The sequence below is a fragment of the Mustela lutreola genome, chromosome 15, assembly GCF_030435805.1.
Source record: "Mustela lutreola isolate mMusLut2 chromosome 15, mMusLut2.pri, whole genome shotgun sequence".
NCBI classification, from domain to species: Eukaryota; Metazoa; Chordata; class Mammalia; order Carnivora; family Mustelidae; genus Mustela; species Mustela lutreola.
The window spans coordinates 60,743,776-60,761,600 of record NC_081304.1 but is presented as its reverse complement, the minus strand read 5'-3'; the positions used below and the strand labels follow the sequence as shown (position 1 = coordinate 60,761,600).

General features: G+C 64.2%; 1 protein-coding gene across 2 annotated transcripts; it reads left to right on the top strand.

The window, feature by feature from the left end:
• Positions 1–290: 290 nt before the first annotated feature.
• Positions 291–16,601, top strand: SMTNL2 (smoothelin like 2). 2 transcript variants are annotated; one of them, XM_059148096.1, is made up of 8 exons: positions 291–763; positions 7,168–7,252; positions 7,734–7,976; positions 8,554–8,623; positions 9,371–9,535; positions 10,193–10,310; positions 10,637–10,788; positions 15,708–16,601. In XM_059148096.1, exons 1-8 carry the CDS (start codon positions 377–379, stop codon positions 15,832–15,834), a joined length of 1,347 nt encoding a protein of 448 aa, XP_059004079.1. In that variant the 5' UTR covers positions 291–376; the 3' UTR covers positions 15,835–16,601. The 2 variants fall into 2 exon arrangements, with proteins under 2 accessions (XP_059004079.1, XP_059004078.1); XM_059148095.1 differs by having other exon boundaries at positions 8,551–8,623.
• Positions 16,602–17,825: the final 1,224 nt, after the last annotated feature.

The window sequence follows — 17,825 nt, the reverse complement described above, 5'->3', positions numbered from 1 at the left end:
TTCTTCCGGTGGGGCGGCCGCCCCTCGCCCAGGCCGCACGCCGCTCCTCCGGGGTCGCCGGGGGATGGTCTTGAACCGGAGCGCCCCCCACCAACCCCCCAGCCTCTCGGGACTGCGGCGCGGGGAGGGCCTGGATCCGCGCCTCCGCGACCCCCCGCCCCGCCCCGTGCGCCCGGGGCCCGCCCCCAAGGCCCCGCCCCCGCTCGGCGCCCAGTCCCGGGGCTCGCGGGCCCGCCCCGCCCTCCGCCCTCCGCCCGCCCTCCCACCGCCCCTCCGGCGAGCCCGGCCCGGGGGCGGCCAGTCGCAGCCCGCAGCGGCGGAGGATCTCGGCGTCTCCCCGCCAGGCCCGCGCTCGCCCCGTGCGTTCCGCTCGGCCATGGAGCCGGGACCCGAGGCCGAGGAGGCGCGCACGGTGCGGGAGGCGCTGGGCCGCTACGAGGCGGCGCTGGAGGGCGCGGTGCGCGCGCTGCACGAGGACATGCAGGGGCTGCAGCGCGGCGTGGAGCGGCGCGTGGCCGAGGCGCTGCGCCTAGCCGGCCCGCTAGCGCGCACCGTGGCCGACCTGCAGCGAGATAACCAGCGGCTGCAGGCGCAGCTCGAGCGCCTGACGCGGCAGGTGGAGGCTCTGGGGACCGGCCCGTCCCCCGCGGCCGGCACTCCGGGCACGCCCAGCCCTCCGCCTGGGGTCCCCGGCCGCGCGCCCCGCCTGGGCACCGCGCGCTTCGCCAGCCACGCCACCTTCTCGCTGTCCGGCCGCAGCCAGGTGAGGCTCGGGGAGCGCCGGTGCGTGGGCGCCGAGGGCGTGGGGCTGCGCGCCCCGGGGCCGCCCCTCCGCCGCCAGTGCGTACGCCCGCCCGCACGCGTCTGCTGGGTTGGGGGCCGCGGGCCGCAGGCGGCTGGGACTCGGTGTGGGGGTCTGGCCAGCGCTCCGCTGTGGGAGAGGGTCGGAGAAGCCTGCTTGCTGCACCTGTCTCGGGCCCCCTCCTTTCTTTGGAACCAGGCCCTGGTTTGCCCAGAATTTGGTCTCCCTCTCCCCTTTGTCCCGTGACGCTAAGGGCTTAGGCGCTGAGTTAGGGCCCCCGACCATTTCCACATCGCCTGCTCGCCGCGGGCGTATCCGAATGGTCAGCAACCCCCACCTCCATTCACGGCCCCCCGCGTTGCCGCTCACTGAGGCCTGACAGCTCACGTTATTAATTAACCCAGACTGAGAACTCAGGCCCCTTGTGTGTGTGAGCCGGAGGCGAGGAGGACACGATGTGGCTGGGGTCATCTCATTTGGGAACTGGTAGGGGGTTAAGGGATCCGGGGAAACCAGCCTTGAGCAGTCTCTAGCTTCGCGGGGTCAGTGACCAGCAGGGAGTTCATGGTGTGTGTGTGTGTGTGTGTGTGTGTGTGTGTGTGGACCAGTCACTTCTCTGAGCACAGGGCCTCCAGGAGAGGCAGGTTAGAATGTTTCCATGCTGTGTGCAGTGGCCCTTAGGTGGGATTTTCCACTCTGCTCAGGCATGTGCTCTGGGATTGGGTTTCCAGGGTCTGGGTCTGAGCCCTTTGCACCTGCTGCCCCTCCTTGGCTCAATCCCTCATGCAGTCAATCTCCTGTGTGGGCTGGGTTGCCGCCCAGGGGCCAGACGGAGGGGGATCAGCTCAGCGCTTGCCCCAGGACGTCCCAGCTGGGTGGGAGATGGCCCCAGATGGCGCAGTGCCAACCGTGTACGGGCAGCCAGAGCCATGTGCCTGCCCAGTGGGTATCCCGGGAAGCCTGTGTGCCTGACAGAGGCCCAGGGATTGCCGCTGCTCAGGCAGGTGGAGGTGGGACAGGGCTGTGCACGCAGGCTTGGCAAACCCAAAGGCACTGCCTGGCCAGAGGGGAGCCTGATGGGAGTGAGAGGGGGAGGGTGAATTGTGAGGGCCCTCTGGGTGCTGGCTAAGGGAACCAGGCTTTGTCCCTGGGGGCAAGACCTTCCTCAACCATGGGGGGTGGCAGAGCCCCCAGGCGGGCCAGTGATCTGTGCAAAGTGTCTGCAAGTACAGATACAGTTAATTCTGTCCCATGAGTACAAAACACGATACATCCATGGCATACAGTCACCACTGTGAGCTCGCACGTGCTTAATAAACTGTGTCATCGGCCGTTTTTGAAGTTGTGTTCTGACACACACTCAATGGAAGCAGCTGCCCGAGGTTTCAGAAAAATAATGTCTGCGTCATGCGTAGATGAGCGTGCATGTGCACATGCTTGCTCATACACATGTCAGGGGGCTCTCCAGTCATCTGCCTCAGTGGGAATCGGCCAGAGGTGAGCTGGTCCTCTTGGATATGGGGGTGGTGGGTGAGGGGTGCTGGGCAGAGAGGGACAGGGTCTTCCCACTAGCCATCTGCAAGCTCCTGCAAGGACGGATGGCAGGGTGGAGGGAGGCTGGAGACAGGGTGGGTTAAGGTGGGACAGCCCCAGGAGAGAAGACAGCCTGAACGGGGGCAGGGCTAGGGGCATGGGGACCAGGGGCTGCCTTGGGGCAAGGTCTGAAAGGGGGAGTCCGCATGGTGAGGTGGCGTTTGGGCACAGACAGGAGCCTGCCCGGGGAGCTGCTGGGTCACAGCTCTGCTGGGGTCATGCTGCATGGGTGGGTCTGGAGGACATCTAGGGGACACTGTCCCAGAGCAGGTGGAGCCACAGATCTGGGGTGCCAAGGGCAGTCGAGGGTGGACATCAGGGAGACACCAGGCCAGAGTTGGCCGTTGAAGGTGGCAGCGGGGGAGGGCTGCAGGGCAGAAGGAGAAGGTGAGGCAGGAGCCCTGGGTGATGAGCAGGAGATGCCAGGGCCCCCGAAATCTCAAGGCTGGGGTCACGGGCCAGCAGGGCCGCTGTGGCTCTTCAGGGATGGGGACGGACACCCAGCTGGAACGGGGGTTGCGGGCCTCAGAAAGACGAACATCACTGGGTGGAGGACGGGGGGGGGGTTCCATCGGGGGGCGCAGCTCCCCCTTGCCTGGCTTCAGAAGCGCTGGTCCCCACTGCTGACGAGCGCAGACCCGTTGCTGGCAGCAAAAGGGGCTGTGCGGAGCCGCGTGCACGTTCATGTGCGCTCATATAGGGGAATGAGCAGCTCTGGCCCGCACAGCGTGCCCCGTCCTGCACGGGGAGTCGGCTTCAGGCTGGGCACGGGGCTGCCCCTTGTCTCTCACACCCCGTGTCAAGAGGGGAGGGTTACGGGTTACCCCACCCCTCTGTAATCAGCCAGATTTAGAGAGCCTTTTGCTTTCTGCTGTTTCAAACTGGGGGTTTGTAGGTGTTGGAGGTGGGTCCTACTTAGCGTAGAAATGGACCCTGAACCTAATGGGGGAAGAGTGGGTTAATCTACTTCCCAGTGCACACACTTTGGCCTTGCTAGGTAGTGAGAGGACAGAGCTGTAGCCAGGGAAGGTCTGAGAGGAGGGAGAGGGCCGGACATGCGTGGGAGCAACCAGGGTGGACTTCCCGTAGGAGGCCCCAGTCCCTGGAGCAGATGGGAGCTGCTCTGAGGCCTTTTTCTGTATCTAAACCAAGGGGGATGGGGCTGGGCAGGTTGGGTGGGCCCCTTGTGCTGGGTGGACTGGGTTCTTCAACAGCGACATCCGCCGGCAGGGGCCTGTGGTGGATGGCAGCCGCCTGAGGCCAGGCCGGAGTTGTTCCCTGGAAGGGTCCCGGGCCGAGCCGGAGCCACGGCGTTCTCTCGAGGTGGTGGCAGGAGAGGCCCTCAGGGACAGCTGCCGGGAGCTCCGGTCCAGGCCCGCCTACGAGAGAAACCAGACTCCCTTATCTGCCTTCCTCTCCCAGACGCCTGTGTGATAGCAGAGGTCGCTGCTTTCGGGAGGCCCGCGTTGGGACGGAGTCTTGAGAACCGAGTGTGGGGGAAGGAGGGGGGAGCAGCAGTCCTAGAGGGGGGGCGCGCTGGTCACTCCAGGGCTGCATGCGGGCTAAGGGTGTGGAGGGTCAGGCAGAAAGGAGAACACCCAAAATGTGCCCACCCTCCTAAAAGTGTTTCCAAACTTCCCAGGGAGAGGACTGTCCCCAGAGACCCTGAAATCACTTGCCCTGCGGCCCTGCCCCCATGAATGTCCTCAGCCCTGGACTCCCAGACAGGGGCCTCCGTCCCCGTCACACAGAGCCCAGGTGGGGAACTCCGCAGGACCAGTTCCTGTCCCCAGGGCTCCCCATGGGGCTGAGGCAGGCTGACCCCGATGCTGGGAGAGCCAGCTGGAGGCCCCAGGGTGTGCTTGGGGACCCCGGCAAGGGCTCGCTCCAGCCCAGCTCCTTGGTTTGAGGCTCGGTGCACAGAGGTCCTGCTGGGGAGCTTACTCCATCATTACCCCCGTCTCCTCTCCCTAATTAGACTAAGGTCCAGTGGGGGCCAGGGGTCCATCCTGCCCCAGGCTCCGGGGATAAGTTCATGCTGAGCTGTCCTCTGTTTTCTGGAAGGCTGGAGCACTTTGTGGCCAGTCTTGGGTTGGGTTGGGAGACCTGGGTCCCAAACCTTGGGTCCGCCGCTGCCTATAGTAGGACGGGATTTAGGCTTCTGGGTCATGTGATGATGGGGTGGAGGGTGGGCTCCGAGGAGTCCGTTGGCCTGGGACATGGGTAGAGCACAGCCCTTTCCTCGAGGGAGGGGCAGGGGACCCGGGGGGTCTGGGCTCGGCCCCCACCCTGGCTGCAGTCTGGCTGAGACCCCTTGATGGGAATCTGGCTGGTCCAGAGCTCGTTTCCTGTCTGGTGGTGGCGGCCGGTTCCCTGGGGCTTCACAGGGGTGGGGGACCTGCGACGTGCAGGAACAGGCGTCTGGGGGCCCCCCCATAAAGACCCACATTCCTAAGAAATGGTTTCACCATCAGCCTGTCCCTCCAGGCTCCTACCTGGACCTGTGGCACCGGTTGGACCAGAGTAGGGTGGGTGGGGGGACATGGAGACCCCGGAGCAGAGTTGGCCCTGCTGACAGGTGGGGGCTGGGGTTCAGGGTGGACGGGTTGTTTCTCCTCCCCCTGCTGAGTTGGCTTCAGATCAGCCCACAGGTGCCTCTGCGGGTGCTCCCAAGTGCCCCCCGCCTTTTGCACTGCACCAGCAAGGGGGCCTGATCCTTCCCCCGCCCTCCTGAGTCAGGAGCTGAGGGGTCACCCGAATTCTGGCCTTTCTCACTTCTGCGGACCCCACCTGCAGAGGGTCCCCTGTCCCACCGCATCCACCTGGAAGAGCCCCTGTAACTGCTCTGTCTCCTGGCACAACCAGCGTTTCCACCGGCTTCTCTCCCCACCAGCCCGATTCAGTCCCTGAGCTCACCAGCAAGCTCTTCTTCCGTGAACCCAGCATGAAGGGTCTAGAGCTCATCGCCACCTTCTCCTTGACCCCAGACCACCCATGGGTGCTGTGGCACACCTGCCTCCTTGGTTCCCATGCTCCCACCTCCCCCTGCCTGTCTGGCTACTCCCCTCTGAGATGCTGCTTCTCTCCACCCCAGGCCCCATGCGCCCCGGGCGTCTGTTCCTCCGCTGTGCTGGGGAGGCAGGACTCCTGCTCCACCTGGTCCTCCATCCTTCCTCTTCAGCTGCGGGCACAGACACCAAGCCGTCTCCTGACCTCGTGTCCCCGCTGCCCCAGGCTCACCTTACACTCCATGTACCCCAGACCCAGATCCTTCCGTTCCCACCGACACTCCCCTCTTCCTCCTGGACACTCTCCACTAGGATCCAAAGCCCAAGCTCTGAAGAGGCCTCGTCCCTCCCCATCCTGCACCTTCTCTCCCTCCCACCAAAGCTCTGGTCTTGCCTTTGCAGCCTGGGCCTGTGTCCCCTCCCTCGGGGCCAGCACCAGGGGCTGCGCGGTGTGTCTCCTGCTGCTGGATCAGAGTGCTCTGTACGTGGAAGCCTGTTTCTGCAGACATGAGTCGCTCCGCCGGGAATGGCCTCCCCTCCTCGTCTGCCGGGCTTACTCCAGACTTGGCTTGGGAAGGCCTCCCAGGCCCACTGGGCTGGAGGAAGTTTGCCGGAGGCATGACTGTCAGGCTGGCTTGGTGGTGTGTGCTCCAGGTCCTGGGTCCCCCACCCGCCCGACCCCGACTGACAGAGTGGCCGCCACTAGCCCTCGCTGTGGGAGCAGCTGAGTCTGGGGCCCGGGATGGGCTTTGTTAGTCATCTGGGAACCTTGCAGACCATGAGACACCCTGGAAGTGTCGGGGAAGGGGACGGTCAGCCTCTCCAGGTGCCCAGTGTGGCGCCTGAGGAGAGGCCTGGTAGTGGTCGGCCTGGATCCCCTTCCTGCCAGGCTACCCCCGGGTCTGGGCCTCCACGTGACCCTCCCTGTGAGAAGGGCAGGGTCCCGGTGGAGGAGAATGTTCCTCCAGCCACAGATGTCAGGGGGTCCTCACGTGTGACCGAGGACGGCCCCTTCTCTGAGCCCCTGGGTTCTGTCGAACAGGCTAGCATGCCTGTGGGAGGCAGAAGCACGTTGGTTTAAGCACCAGGCCCAGAAAAAGGTCCTGACGCCTGTGGGACGCTCAGAGGGGACTCGTGGAGCTGCCTCCGCCTCCAGCAGGGAAACGGAGACCTGAAGGGGCTGATCTGAGTCGAGCAGCATGGCGGTCGGTGGCGCGGCTGTGACACCAGGCCCCCAGGGGCTTTTGGGGTCGGCTCTGCTGCTGTGTGGAGGGAAGAAGGGGCCCCGAGGAACCAGGCAGTCCCCCCGCTCCGGGCACCTGGGCATGTCATAGCTCTGGGTCTAATGAAAGTCCTCGGTGCCCTGTGCCCGACGTTGGCCCAGAGGACCTTGTGCTTCTGGTTTTGGCAGCCCTTGGCTGGCAGGTCCGGCTAGCACGAACGGGCCTGCCCGGCATGGGGTGCTGGCTCTCGGGGCCTGGGGAGTGGTCTGGAGAATGCCGGGTCACCTTATACATGGCTCCTTACCTTTTGTCCCTGGCACTCTGGGCACGTCTGCCTGGCTGGACCCCAGGGGTTCCGTGGCGGGGGCTGGGTGTACTCCAGCCTGCCGTGGGACCTGGGCCCACTGCGATATCTTCTGGGGGCTGCCTCTCAAACGTGTGGGTTGTTTGGCCCCAGAATGAGAGGGCCCTTTAGACAGTGGTCTGCGGGGGGGCAGCGGGCCCTGCCTGATGGGGCTTCCTTGGGCGTGTGTCTCTGCAGAGCCTGGACCACCAGGACGAAGCCGGCGAACCAGAGGCGCGGAAAGCCTCGGACGTCATCGAGAACGGGCACCAGCCAGGGGGAGGTAGGGGCAACGGCACTGGACGGTGGGGGGGGCGGGGGCGTGGGTTGCCTTTGTGCCCCGCCAGCGCTTGGCTGGGAGGGGACCTGAACCCGGACCCCAGCAGCTAGAGAGACTGTCAGGGGGCGGCTTTGTTCAGGGTGAAGCAGAGCTTTCTAAACACAGAGGGAAACGGGCGCTCTCGGGAGGTGTTGAGCTCCCTGTTTCCCGAGGAGTGCGGCTGGGGCTGAGCGCTCGTCCAAGCGGCGAGCAGTGCAGTGGCTGACGGGCTGCTCATGCTTACTGAGCTGACTCTGAGGGCAGTTTGGAACAGACATAAAGTCTGGTTGGAGCTTTGAGGTGTCTGCAGAAGAGGGAGGTCAGGGAGGCCTTCCCGGAGGAGGTGAGAGGGGAGGTGCAGGGAGGCTAGAGTGCTCCTGGGGCGTCTGAGTCGGCTTGGATGCCTGGCTGACCTGCCCCCTGCCCCCATGGTCACGTGTTCCAGGTCTGGGTGAAGGACCCCCGGAAACTGCCCAAACCTTCCCGGCTCCAGAGCCTCCGAAGCCGCGTCCCGTGAGCCTCTCGTTGCGGCTGCCCCACCAGCCCGTCACAGCCGTCACGCGGGTCTCGGAGAGGTTCTCCGGGGAGACCTCGGCCACAGCTCTCTCACCCACGTCTGCTGCCGTCCTGGGGGTGCCCAGCCTGAGCCCCAGTGAGCCCACCATGGCCTGGACTCCCGGTCCCAGTGGTAGGAGCAAGAGAGCAGGGCCTGGGGGCAGACCCCACCCCAAGGTGGAGGGCGGGCAGGGCGCAGAGGTGGGAGCTTGTCAAGAGACCCAGAAAAGCTGGGGCGGCACTGCAGCCCCACCCCGGCCCCCACCACGACCCCCTCCCCTGGCCCTTCCATGCGGCCCATCCCTGTCTGACTGAGGCACGCCCCATGGCTGTCATCAGGTGGAGCTGCGGGGAGAAGGTGGTTTGCACCCCTGCACAGTCTGGCATGCTTCCCCGGGTCTGGCCTGTGGTCAGGCTGTCGGTGGTGGTCCCGGGGCAGGGCTTCCAGAATGAGGGTTTGGGAATGAAGTGTCTGCTGCAGATGCAGCGGCCCGGGAGGCCTGGGCCCTCAAATGCAGGGTGGGGACCTGTACCAGCCCTTTTGTGTCCTTGCTTTACGTTCCCAGCTTCCTGTCCCTCAACTGCTGGCCGAGGTGGGGCCGGGAGCCTGGGGCAACTTCCTGTCCAGGGAGTGATGCTGGGGCCGGGAGGGGCCGGCGGTGGGACCTCCCTGCACCCAGGCCTACTTGTCTTCTCTCCCCGTCCAGCAGAGAAGAGCCCTTGTGTCCCGCGGTCTGGTGCCGGCTGTGCGGCAGCACTGGCAGGCAGGGACGGCGACAGGTAGGTCTCGTCCCCGCCCCCACGGCGAGCCAGGGTCCAGAGTCAGGGCAGCCGGGGAGGCGGGGCAGCTCTCCCCTTGCACCCTGCACAGTCTTGCTTGGAGAAACGTGGCGGCAGCTGTTTCTATGTGGACGCCTCAGATCAGGGCCTGGCGAGGCTGGGAGGGTCATCTCAGGCCCACAGAGCATGGAGGGAGGGAGGCAGTCTGCACCCCGCTGGCCAGACTATCTCTGCTGGGTGGTTCCCGCCGCCTGCTCGGGATGGAGGAGGCACCTGGAGAGGCCCCTGGGCTGCGGCAGGTGTGTGGGCCCCCCCACCGCCCCGGGTGCAGGCCTCCTCCTGGCTCCCCCAGGCCAGCTAGACGGACACTGGAGCTTGGATGGGGGCGGTGGGGCTCAGCTTTTCTTGTAATCATAAAGGGAAATTGTGACTTTCTGGCACACGGTTGAGGAGGAAACAAAGAGGGTCTTATCTAGTGGTGGGCGGGCTGGGCCCCGTGGGGCTGGTCTGGGGTACCCCCGCCCTGCCCGCCCCAGGACCTGGCACCTGCTGAGGGGGCTGCTCTCTTGGGTGTGCGGCTTGGACAGAGGCTGGATCCCAACCAGCTCGGCAGGGTGGGCCTGGAGCCTGCGGGGCTTCCTCTGTCCCTGCTGCTTCCCCTGCCGCCGTCACTGTCACTTGTGGGGTGAGGGTGGGGGGCTGAGGCCGTGGGGGCCTGGTGTTCCTGACACGTGGTTCTCTCCTCAGCCCACCCCTGGCAACGCCGCCCCGGTTGCCCCCATCCCCCCCGCCGCCAGCCACGGCCCAGGCCCGGCGCAGGGAGCTGGTGAGGTCGCAGACGCTGCCCCGCACGTCGGGGGCGCAGGCCCGGAAGGCCTTGTTTGAGAAGTGGGAGCAGGACACCGCGGGCAAGTACGGACACCTGACCCAGAGTGGGGCCCGGCCCTGTTCCCGTGACGAGAGCCCCTCTCCTGCCCATTCTGGGGGTGCCCCAGGCGGCCCTCTGTCACCCTCCCTTGGTTTCTGGGCACGACAGGGATTCCCAGGGGAACGGTGGCGGGCACCCTGTCCCTCGCAGAGACAGAGCTGGTGTTTGCGAAGGTATCCAGCAGTCAGCCTGACCTGCCGTGTGCAGGGTGGGGCCAGGCCTGTGTGGTGAGGACGCCCCTCCCGTCCCGACGGCCTCCCACCAGGGAGGGAGGCGGAGGCAGACAGCCCGATCTCGGCTGCTAGGGAGTGTTCTTGGGGTACAGATGAGGACCCCTCTCTGGTTAGGAAGGAACCCTGTCAGTGAGTGTGGCCTCAGGGTGGCTGGGATGAAGGGAAGGGGGAGCTGCGGACAGCGGCCTTAGGCCTTGAGGGCTCGGGGGTCCTGATTTCCAGGCTGGGGTATAGACAGGAACTTGGGGGCTGGAGGGAGGACCGACCTGCGGACATTGTCAAGGGAGGTTCTCCCTGGGGGAGCAGAGCCGGCGGGGACATGCTCCTGGGGGCGTGGGATCACCGGGGAGCCCCGGGCCTGGGGGGAGGAGGAGGAGGGCCCCCCTGCAGGCTGCACCCTTCGCACAGGGGCAAAGGCGAGGCACGGGCCAAGCTGAAGCGGTCCCAGAGCTTCGGGGTGGCCAGCGCCAGCAGCATCAAGCAGCTCCTGCTGGAGTGGTGTCGCAAGAAGACGCTTGGCTACCAGGTGAGCTGGGTTCCGCCCCAGCCCGGGGTCCCCTCGGGGGCCAGGGCGTGGGGGTGGGCTGGAGTCCCGGCTTCCCCAGGGGCCAGGGTGCCTCTGGGGCCGGGGCATAGGGGTGGGCTGGAGTCCTGGCCTTCCCCGGGGGTTGCTGGCCGCCCACAGCACGTGCTCAGAAACCCTGGGGCTCCTGAGGCTGGACCTGTGCACCTGACCGGCTGGGGTCTGGTGGCTGTGACTTCTTGCTGACCTGGTGGGCGCTGGGAGGGGCAGCCTGTGGGGGAGCCGTGCGCCCACTCACCTCCCTGTGTTGACCCCTGGCCGCCTGGAAGCATGTGGACCTGCAGAACTTCTCCTCCAGCTGGAGCGACGGGATGGCCTTCTGCGCCCTGGTGCACTCCTTCTTCCCTGACGCCTTTGACTACGGTGCCCTGAGCCCGGCGCAGCGGCAGAAGAACTTTGAGCTGGCCTTTACCATGGCTGAGTGAGCATGGCGGGTCCCGAGCGGGCGTCGGCCCTGGTGTGGGGGTGCCGCAGGCAGGCTGGGTGCGAGGCCCTCCACTCTGCTCACCTCCTGCACCACCCGGGAGACGCTAGTCTGGGGGGTCGCCCAGATTCGTTGTGGAGCTGCCGCTTGGCTCATCGCACCTGCCCTTCCTGCTGGGTGCCTGGCCCTGCCGTGTGGTCTGGGGGCCGCGGGGTGGGGTCTCCCAGGGCACCCCACCTGTTCTTTCGGGGTGGGCAGGGAGATTCCGTTGCTTTGGGGCGAGCAGGAGATCGAAGGTCTGCCTGGGAGACATCTTAAGAGCTTCTCTGACAAGTCGATCATGCTTCTCTAATGCTGTCCTGGCATCTGATACGAAATTGTCTACTTCCCGGAGACCCACTCTCTGCAAGGAGGCTGGGTGGGGTAGAGTCTGGGGTGTCCCGTCTGGGATTTCTGTCTGGGATGTGGTGGTTGACTCGAGGTGGCACGTGGGGCATCAGGGCTCCAGTGGGGGTGCAGGCAATTCCCTGGGCTGGTCTGCCTGTGTTCTCGGGGGGCTGGAGAGCGGCTGCAGGGACAGAGTAGTAGATGCACCAGCTCCCAGTGGCCGATGGGCAGGGGCTGGGGGAAAGGGCTCTGTCCGCACATTGGGGCCTCCTTTGGCTGGACACCATCAGGGGGCAGAGGGTGGGGCAGCCTGGGGACAGTGGAGGATGTTTAGGGCTACCAGATGCTCAGTTTCCAGGAATTAAGGGGCAGAAGGTCGGAGGGAAAGAAGCCCCCCCGCAAAGCCAAGTTTCCTGGAGGGCACGTTTCTCTCTCGCGGGGCAGCCTCTGTGCCTGCTTACATCAGGCCCCAGCAGCCTGCGTGTTCCCAGTGCCCTGAGCAGGGGTAGGCCTCACGCCAGGCCTGGACCCTGGACCTGGCCAGGGACGGGTCCATGGGTCCCGCCAGAGCTGAGGGGCTGGAGCTCTCCGGGGCTGCCGGCAGCTCCTGCTCGGGGGGGCATGATGGAGACGGCAGCTACCAGCTTCGTGGCAGAGCTGTCGGAATGTTGGTACTGCCCTGTAGTGTGGTCTCGGGTGACATGCTTGGACTCGGGGTCCCAGGAACTCCGTGTATCCTTCCAGAACCTTCCCTTTCTTGGCTGTTTGGTGTAGCTGTCATCCTAATCACAGAGGCAGCTCTGGAGGGAGTGTGTTATGCAACCGGACCCAGACGGCGGGAAGCAGAGCCAAGGGGGCCGGCCGGTGTTGGGGAGGGCGCCTCGCTGGTGGGAGCCCAGGAATGGTGGCCCTCAAAGTGCAGACTCGGGGCGTGTGGGGCGCATGCGGCCCCCGGGGTTCTCTTTCATCAAGACCAGGGGGCCGTGCCCTGGGCCAGGCTGGGCGGAATGGGGAGAGGGGCCCTGGGCCACTGGGAATGCAGCCCCCCTCACCCACCCCAAACCCCGCAGCCAGAGCCGGAGCAATCGGAGGCTGCGCTCTCCCCGCAGGAGGGGTGGGCTCCTGGAGCCTCTAGACTTGGACACACTTTTCCTCTACTCCCAGCCTGGGGGTGAAATGCCGTACGCTCCGGGTTCTTCACTCCTCCTCCCCAGAGCGGGTGGAGGGGCCGCAGCCTGGCCTTGCCTCCCTGCGGCCTGAGCCTGCTTGTGACGGGGGAGGGGAGGATGGTCGGCCTGTGGCCTTGAGCTCTTGGTGGCCGGGGGTAGGGGGCTTGTTGGGCTCTTCTGCGGCCTTGAGGGGCGGGGGTGCAGCTTGTTCAGGGCCTGGGAAGGGGTCTCCGCTGGGGGTCCTGTGGGAGGTGACCTCACAGGTGCAGTTTGGGTCACCTGGTTCTGTGGGCAGCAGGCTGGCCAGGAGCGGGTGGGGTGCGATGGAGGGTACACGGGCTCCTCGGACGCGGGGGCACCTCCCGTCGGGGAGCGTTTCCAGACCCTTCCACAAGCAAGGGCCAGAGAGGCACAGCGGAGGCTCGGGAACCTGTGTGGGGCCAGGGTTGGTGCTGCCCCTTGTCCCAGTAGGGGACCGACGGCCCAGAGACTCCTGCGGCCTCATATGCCAGCAATTCCGTGTTGACAGCAGCGCGAGCTCCCTTGTTGGACAGGCCTCTGGGGCTTGGAAGGCGGGAACGCCAGCCCTTTTTTGGAGGTGGCTGCGGTGGGTGGGGGCACGGTGGGGGGTCCCCTCTGCACCCCACCCCCACCCGGGGCCCCCTCTGCACACCAGCCCCCCCCCAGCCGTGGATCAGGGCAGGCCCAGGGCCGGGTGCGTGGCCGCGGCTCCCACGTGCCCTGTGGGGAACGTGTCCTTCTCTCCGGTTACCGTGTGTCTCCAAAGCCAGTTGGGAGGCGGTCGCCCGCGCTGGACATCTGCTTCTAGAGAAGCCTTAAGTAAAAATAACCCCGTGCCCCTCCTCCACGTCCCTCCTGGGCCAGGCCGTGCTGATGGAGGATCTGGGTAGAGCTGGACTGGCAGAGTCGGAACCAGCCCCAGGCAGAGTGCGGCCTCGGGAACTCATTAGAAAATGGTCGTCCTTCATCCTTTGGACGCGTCTACGGTGTCTGAGTTCTTGCGGCGAGCTGGTGTCGCCTTTTACGAGAGCGGTTTATGGATGTGTCCATTGGGCCTCAGCTCTTCAGAAAGAGCCAGGGGGGCCTCGAGTATTTTGAGACTCATGTATTTTTGTAAAAATCAGTACTGATCATCATTTCCTCTTACCATATTCTGATTCTGAAATTTCATTCAGCTCCTAGGAGACTCTATGTGACCATTGTGGCTGGTGGGGTGGGGCCTGGGGCCCTGGTGGTTGGCAGGGGAGCCGGGACCTTGCCCACGGCTTCCCGTCGAAGGCCGGGGAGGCCTTCATCCGTATCCTCACCACCACCCTGATGGGGAAGCCCTGCTGTCTGGGCAGTGTAGCCCGTGGTGGGAGCCTCGGGAGTGCAGACGGGGGTCAGCACTCTCTCCCTGCACGGGCTGGAACACGCCGCCGTTCTGGGCGCCCTCTGGTAAGAAGGCAGGGAGGACATTAGAAGCAATGCAGACATGGTCCCTGGTGCCCTTCGAGCTGTTTAGTCTTGTAGAAAGACACGATAGGGAGGTTCTCGGAAGGTTCTCTTCTGGCAGGAGATGTGGGGAAAAGTCAGGCTGAGAATGCACGTGTGGGACGGATAGGTAGCAAGGACGCAGAGGCGAAAAAGCCTACGTGTGAGGGGAACTTTCCTGGCCTTGGGGCCGAGAGGGCCAGCCGAGTAGGGCCACCGCAGAAAGAGCTGCTTTCCTGTCCCCAGTGCTTGGGGGCTGGCACTCTGTTCTCTTTCCAGGCTGACAGTCAGGATTTCAAGATGGCTCTCATCTAACTTGGGGGCTGTGGACCCCGTGTCTGGGGGATGGCCCAGCAGACGTGCCGAGGTGGGAAGGCCTTGGGTTCGCAATGCTTCCCCACCAGCAAAGCAAACCCTTCCCCACAGGCCTGCCCTTGGTCAGAGCTCACACTTCACTGACACGGAGCTCCAACCTGGCCCGCCAGGGACACCACGGAGCCCTGCCCGGGACCAAGCCCCCCGTCACCTCATGAAGCCACTGGGTTCCCTCACAGGGACCCACTCCAAACCAAGGGGGAGGCGGCAGTGGGCCCCAGGACAGATGTCTGTGTTTCACTCTGATCTTTGGGTTCTGAGAGGAGGCTGGTGTCCGGCCAGCATGCAGGGCAGGGCCCCAAGCTTGTATCCCAGTCCCAGGCGTGGGACCAGGGAAGGGCCATGGGAGGCACCAGCACTGGCCCGCCGGCCCCGGGGTACCAGCATGGGATGGGGGCACGAGTTGCAGAGCCAGCCTCCAAACCCAGCTGCTCAGAGTCCAAATTCTAACCAGCTGTCCTGTCCACGTGCATGCTCCTTAAATTGAGCGCCATGACAGAAATGACAAGTACTGCTGGTGTTAATTAACCATGCTGTTTGGGGGCACAGAGAGCCCCGCTGCCTGGTGCAGGGTGGTCGGAGCCTGGGAGAAGGGAAGTGTCTTTCTTACCCCAAGTCAGTAAAGAATGGGCCAGGTCATGAACCCTGACAGTCATGTACTTGTTCACGGGGGAGGAGGCGGGGACCTCGGGACCATGAACCCCGCCCCACCACAGAGGGACGGATGCTGACAGCACCAGGTGTGGGCGTTTGAGCCCAGTCAGTGCCATGATTCCCGTGCCCTGGGCAGCATGGGTAGCAGTTGGAGGGACCAACAGTCTGAAGACTGGCGCTGACCCCTGTCACTGTGGGTGCTGCCCCGGGGGCTGGGGACAGCGGGGAGACCCCTCTCTTTCCAGCCCAGAGAACTCCCAGCTTCCCCTCTACACCGGGCCCCAAGGCTAGACCAGTGTTCCTGAGTGTGTGTGGCCCCGGGGGCCTGGAGGCCATGAGGGGGTCGTAGGCCACTTCCTGGCCTTGGCCTTGGGACCCGTCAGCCAGCAGGTGGTGAAACAGGGTGCCTGAGTTAAGCAGGGTGGAGGAGGGTGAGAAACCAGCATCTGGGGGAAATCTCGGGGGCAGAGGGCACCTTTGTGAAACCGTGGGCACGTTCGCGGGCGTGGGCCATGTCTCCCAGCGTGGGTCTCAGACAAGTGTTAAAAGACTGCTAATAGAATTCAGATTCAAACTTATAAGTGCGTTTAGTGAAATTTCCGAGGGAACGTTAATTTCACCAAAGTGTGCATCAAGGCAGTCTGGTGACGTGAGAACCTGGATTGACTCGGTGGCTCCTGGATGCGGGGTCTAGGCAGTGCTGCCTTGGAGGGAGGGACCCTGGGGTCTCCCGGGTCCTGGGAAGGCCCGGGGCGGGGTGGGGGGCGTTCTGTCGGCAGGGCTGCGGGGCCGGCGGGTGGCCGGGACCCTTGCCCTGACAGGGCTTCTGTGTTTCAGGAACCTGGCCAACTGCGAGCGGCTCATCGAGGTGGAGGACATGATGGTGATGGGCCACAGGCCGGACCCCATGTGTGTCTTCACCTACGTCCAGTCACTGTACAACCACCTGCGTCGCTTTGAATGAAGCCCACGGGGCCTGGCTGGCCAGGGCCGGCCCTGGGAGGAGACTGAGAGGCCGCCCGCGCTCCCCCAGCTGGGTGACCCTGGCGGTCTGGGTGAGAGTGTCGCTGTCCTGTGCCACGCAGCCGTTGGCCCACTGTGCCGTTCGACATGGGCACTGTGCGGTGCGTGGGGTGCGGCCGGGGCCTCCCAGAAGAGGGAGGGCTACCAGAGTGCGATTGGTGCTAAGTGATGATCTCCCTTCCAGTAAAAGGCTTGCCTGTGGGTTCTGGAATGCGAGATTGCTTCCCCGCAGGTGACTCTGATACGCTGGCTTCACGGCGTTCTGCAGGTCGCCAGGTGTGTTTTATGACCATACCCAGAGCTCTCTCCGTCCCCATACTAGCGTAGCTTCCTCCCTCTGGGCCTCTACCAGGAAGGCGGGGGGACTCTCCGCCAGCAGCCCGACATGAAGACCGCGTCTTGGGAAGAAACTGTCTAATCTCTCCCAGGTTCTGGGCAACAGATGACCTTCAAGTCACCCTGGCTCTCTGGGGAGACGGGAAGGCTGTCGCCTGGTCCCAAGGCGCCCCATCCTGCCCGGGAGGCCCCAAGAGCATCTGGCTAAGAGTGCGCTCTCAGGACCTTAAAGCTTTTAGGGGAGGACAAGGCCCTTTGCGCAGAGAGCTAGTTTTTACTCACATTTTTAAGGGGATTTGCTGCAGGTATCTATGGAAGTCACTGCGCTTGTACCGCTGCCTGTTTGTCCATAAAACGATGTGTCCAGCTTCACTCACGGTTTGTTCTTTCTGTTCCGAGACACGGGCCTTGTGGACGGTAGATCTTTGCTTGCATTTCCCATGAAACTCTGCCCAAATCCCCTCCCCACCCCGAGTCTGCCTCTGTTTCTCCGTCACCGCCCGGGAAGTTGGCAGTCATGTTTGGACATTTGTTGGGACATCTTTCCTTGCCCCTGCTGCTGCGTGAGTGAGAACTGGGAGTCGCCCTCTGGGCGCTGATGGGTGGGCCAGGGACAGCCACGGCTGGGCTCCACTGCTGTCCCATTGGGAGCACTGGGTCACGTACAGCTGTTTGCGCTAGGTTCTCACAGAACATCTGTAGAGCCCCCACATGTACCCATTAGCTTATTCAAGACCTTCTCCCAACTGGGATGGATTTTAGGCACAAAATTCTAGAATTCTAGCTTTCTAAGGAGCTGATAGGTCCTGAGCTCATGCAACAAGCTCCAAATGCCAAAGCCTGTGTGCCTCCTCAGGCTCATATGCGTGGTCCTTGTATGTTTGGGGGGGCGGGCAAGAGCTCTCTGGGCACAAGGGGGGACACGGCAGGAGCTCTCTGGGGTGCAAGGGAGGACACAGCGGAACTTGCCAGGAGGGTGAGCAGAAGCTCAGCAGATCCGCCAGTTGGGGCTGAAGTCTTTCTCCGTCCTTTGGTTTTCCCCACAGTGGGAGCTTCTCTGTCTCTCTCTCTCTCTCATTCTTGGAGACCCAGGACAGTCAGCCTTCCTGTTAGCAGAGATATGGTGCCTGTTTTTTATTTTTTTATTTCCCAAACTGCAGCTTAGGATTTTAAGCCTTGAGCCCATTTGGGACACTGGGGCTCTGTGTGAAGTGTTTCTGTCTGTTACGGAGCGTTCACACGCGGGAGCCGGAGCTCTCCTGAGGCGCACACGGCCCTGCACCTTCGCACGTCCAACGGGGCAGATGCTGCTGGAGTAAGCAGCAGTTTCTCTTACGCTGGAGGCATGGGATGCTTCCTGTCTTAGGCTCAGTGGTACAGACGGGCTGTCCTTAAGGAAGGTTCCGTGATGAGCTGTTCTGTGGCCTTTGGCGGCTCTTATAACCTAGTGGGTTTTCAGCTCGATTCCCTCTAGGACAAAGCCCATGGGCTCCAAGACTGGGCAGGAAAGGCGGGAAGGAGCCCACCTGAGGACACGCGAAGAGCCCGGCGTGAGATCAAGGTCACGTGAACATTCCCTTCTGTGACATCCAAATC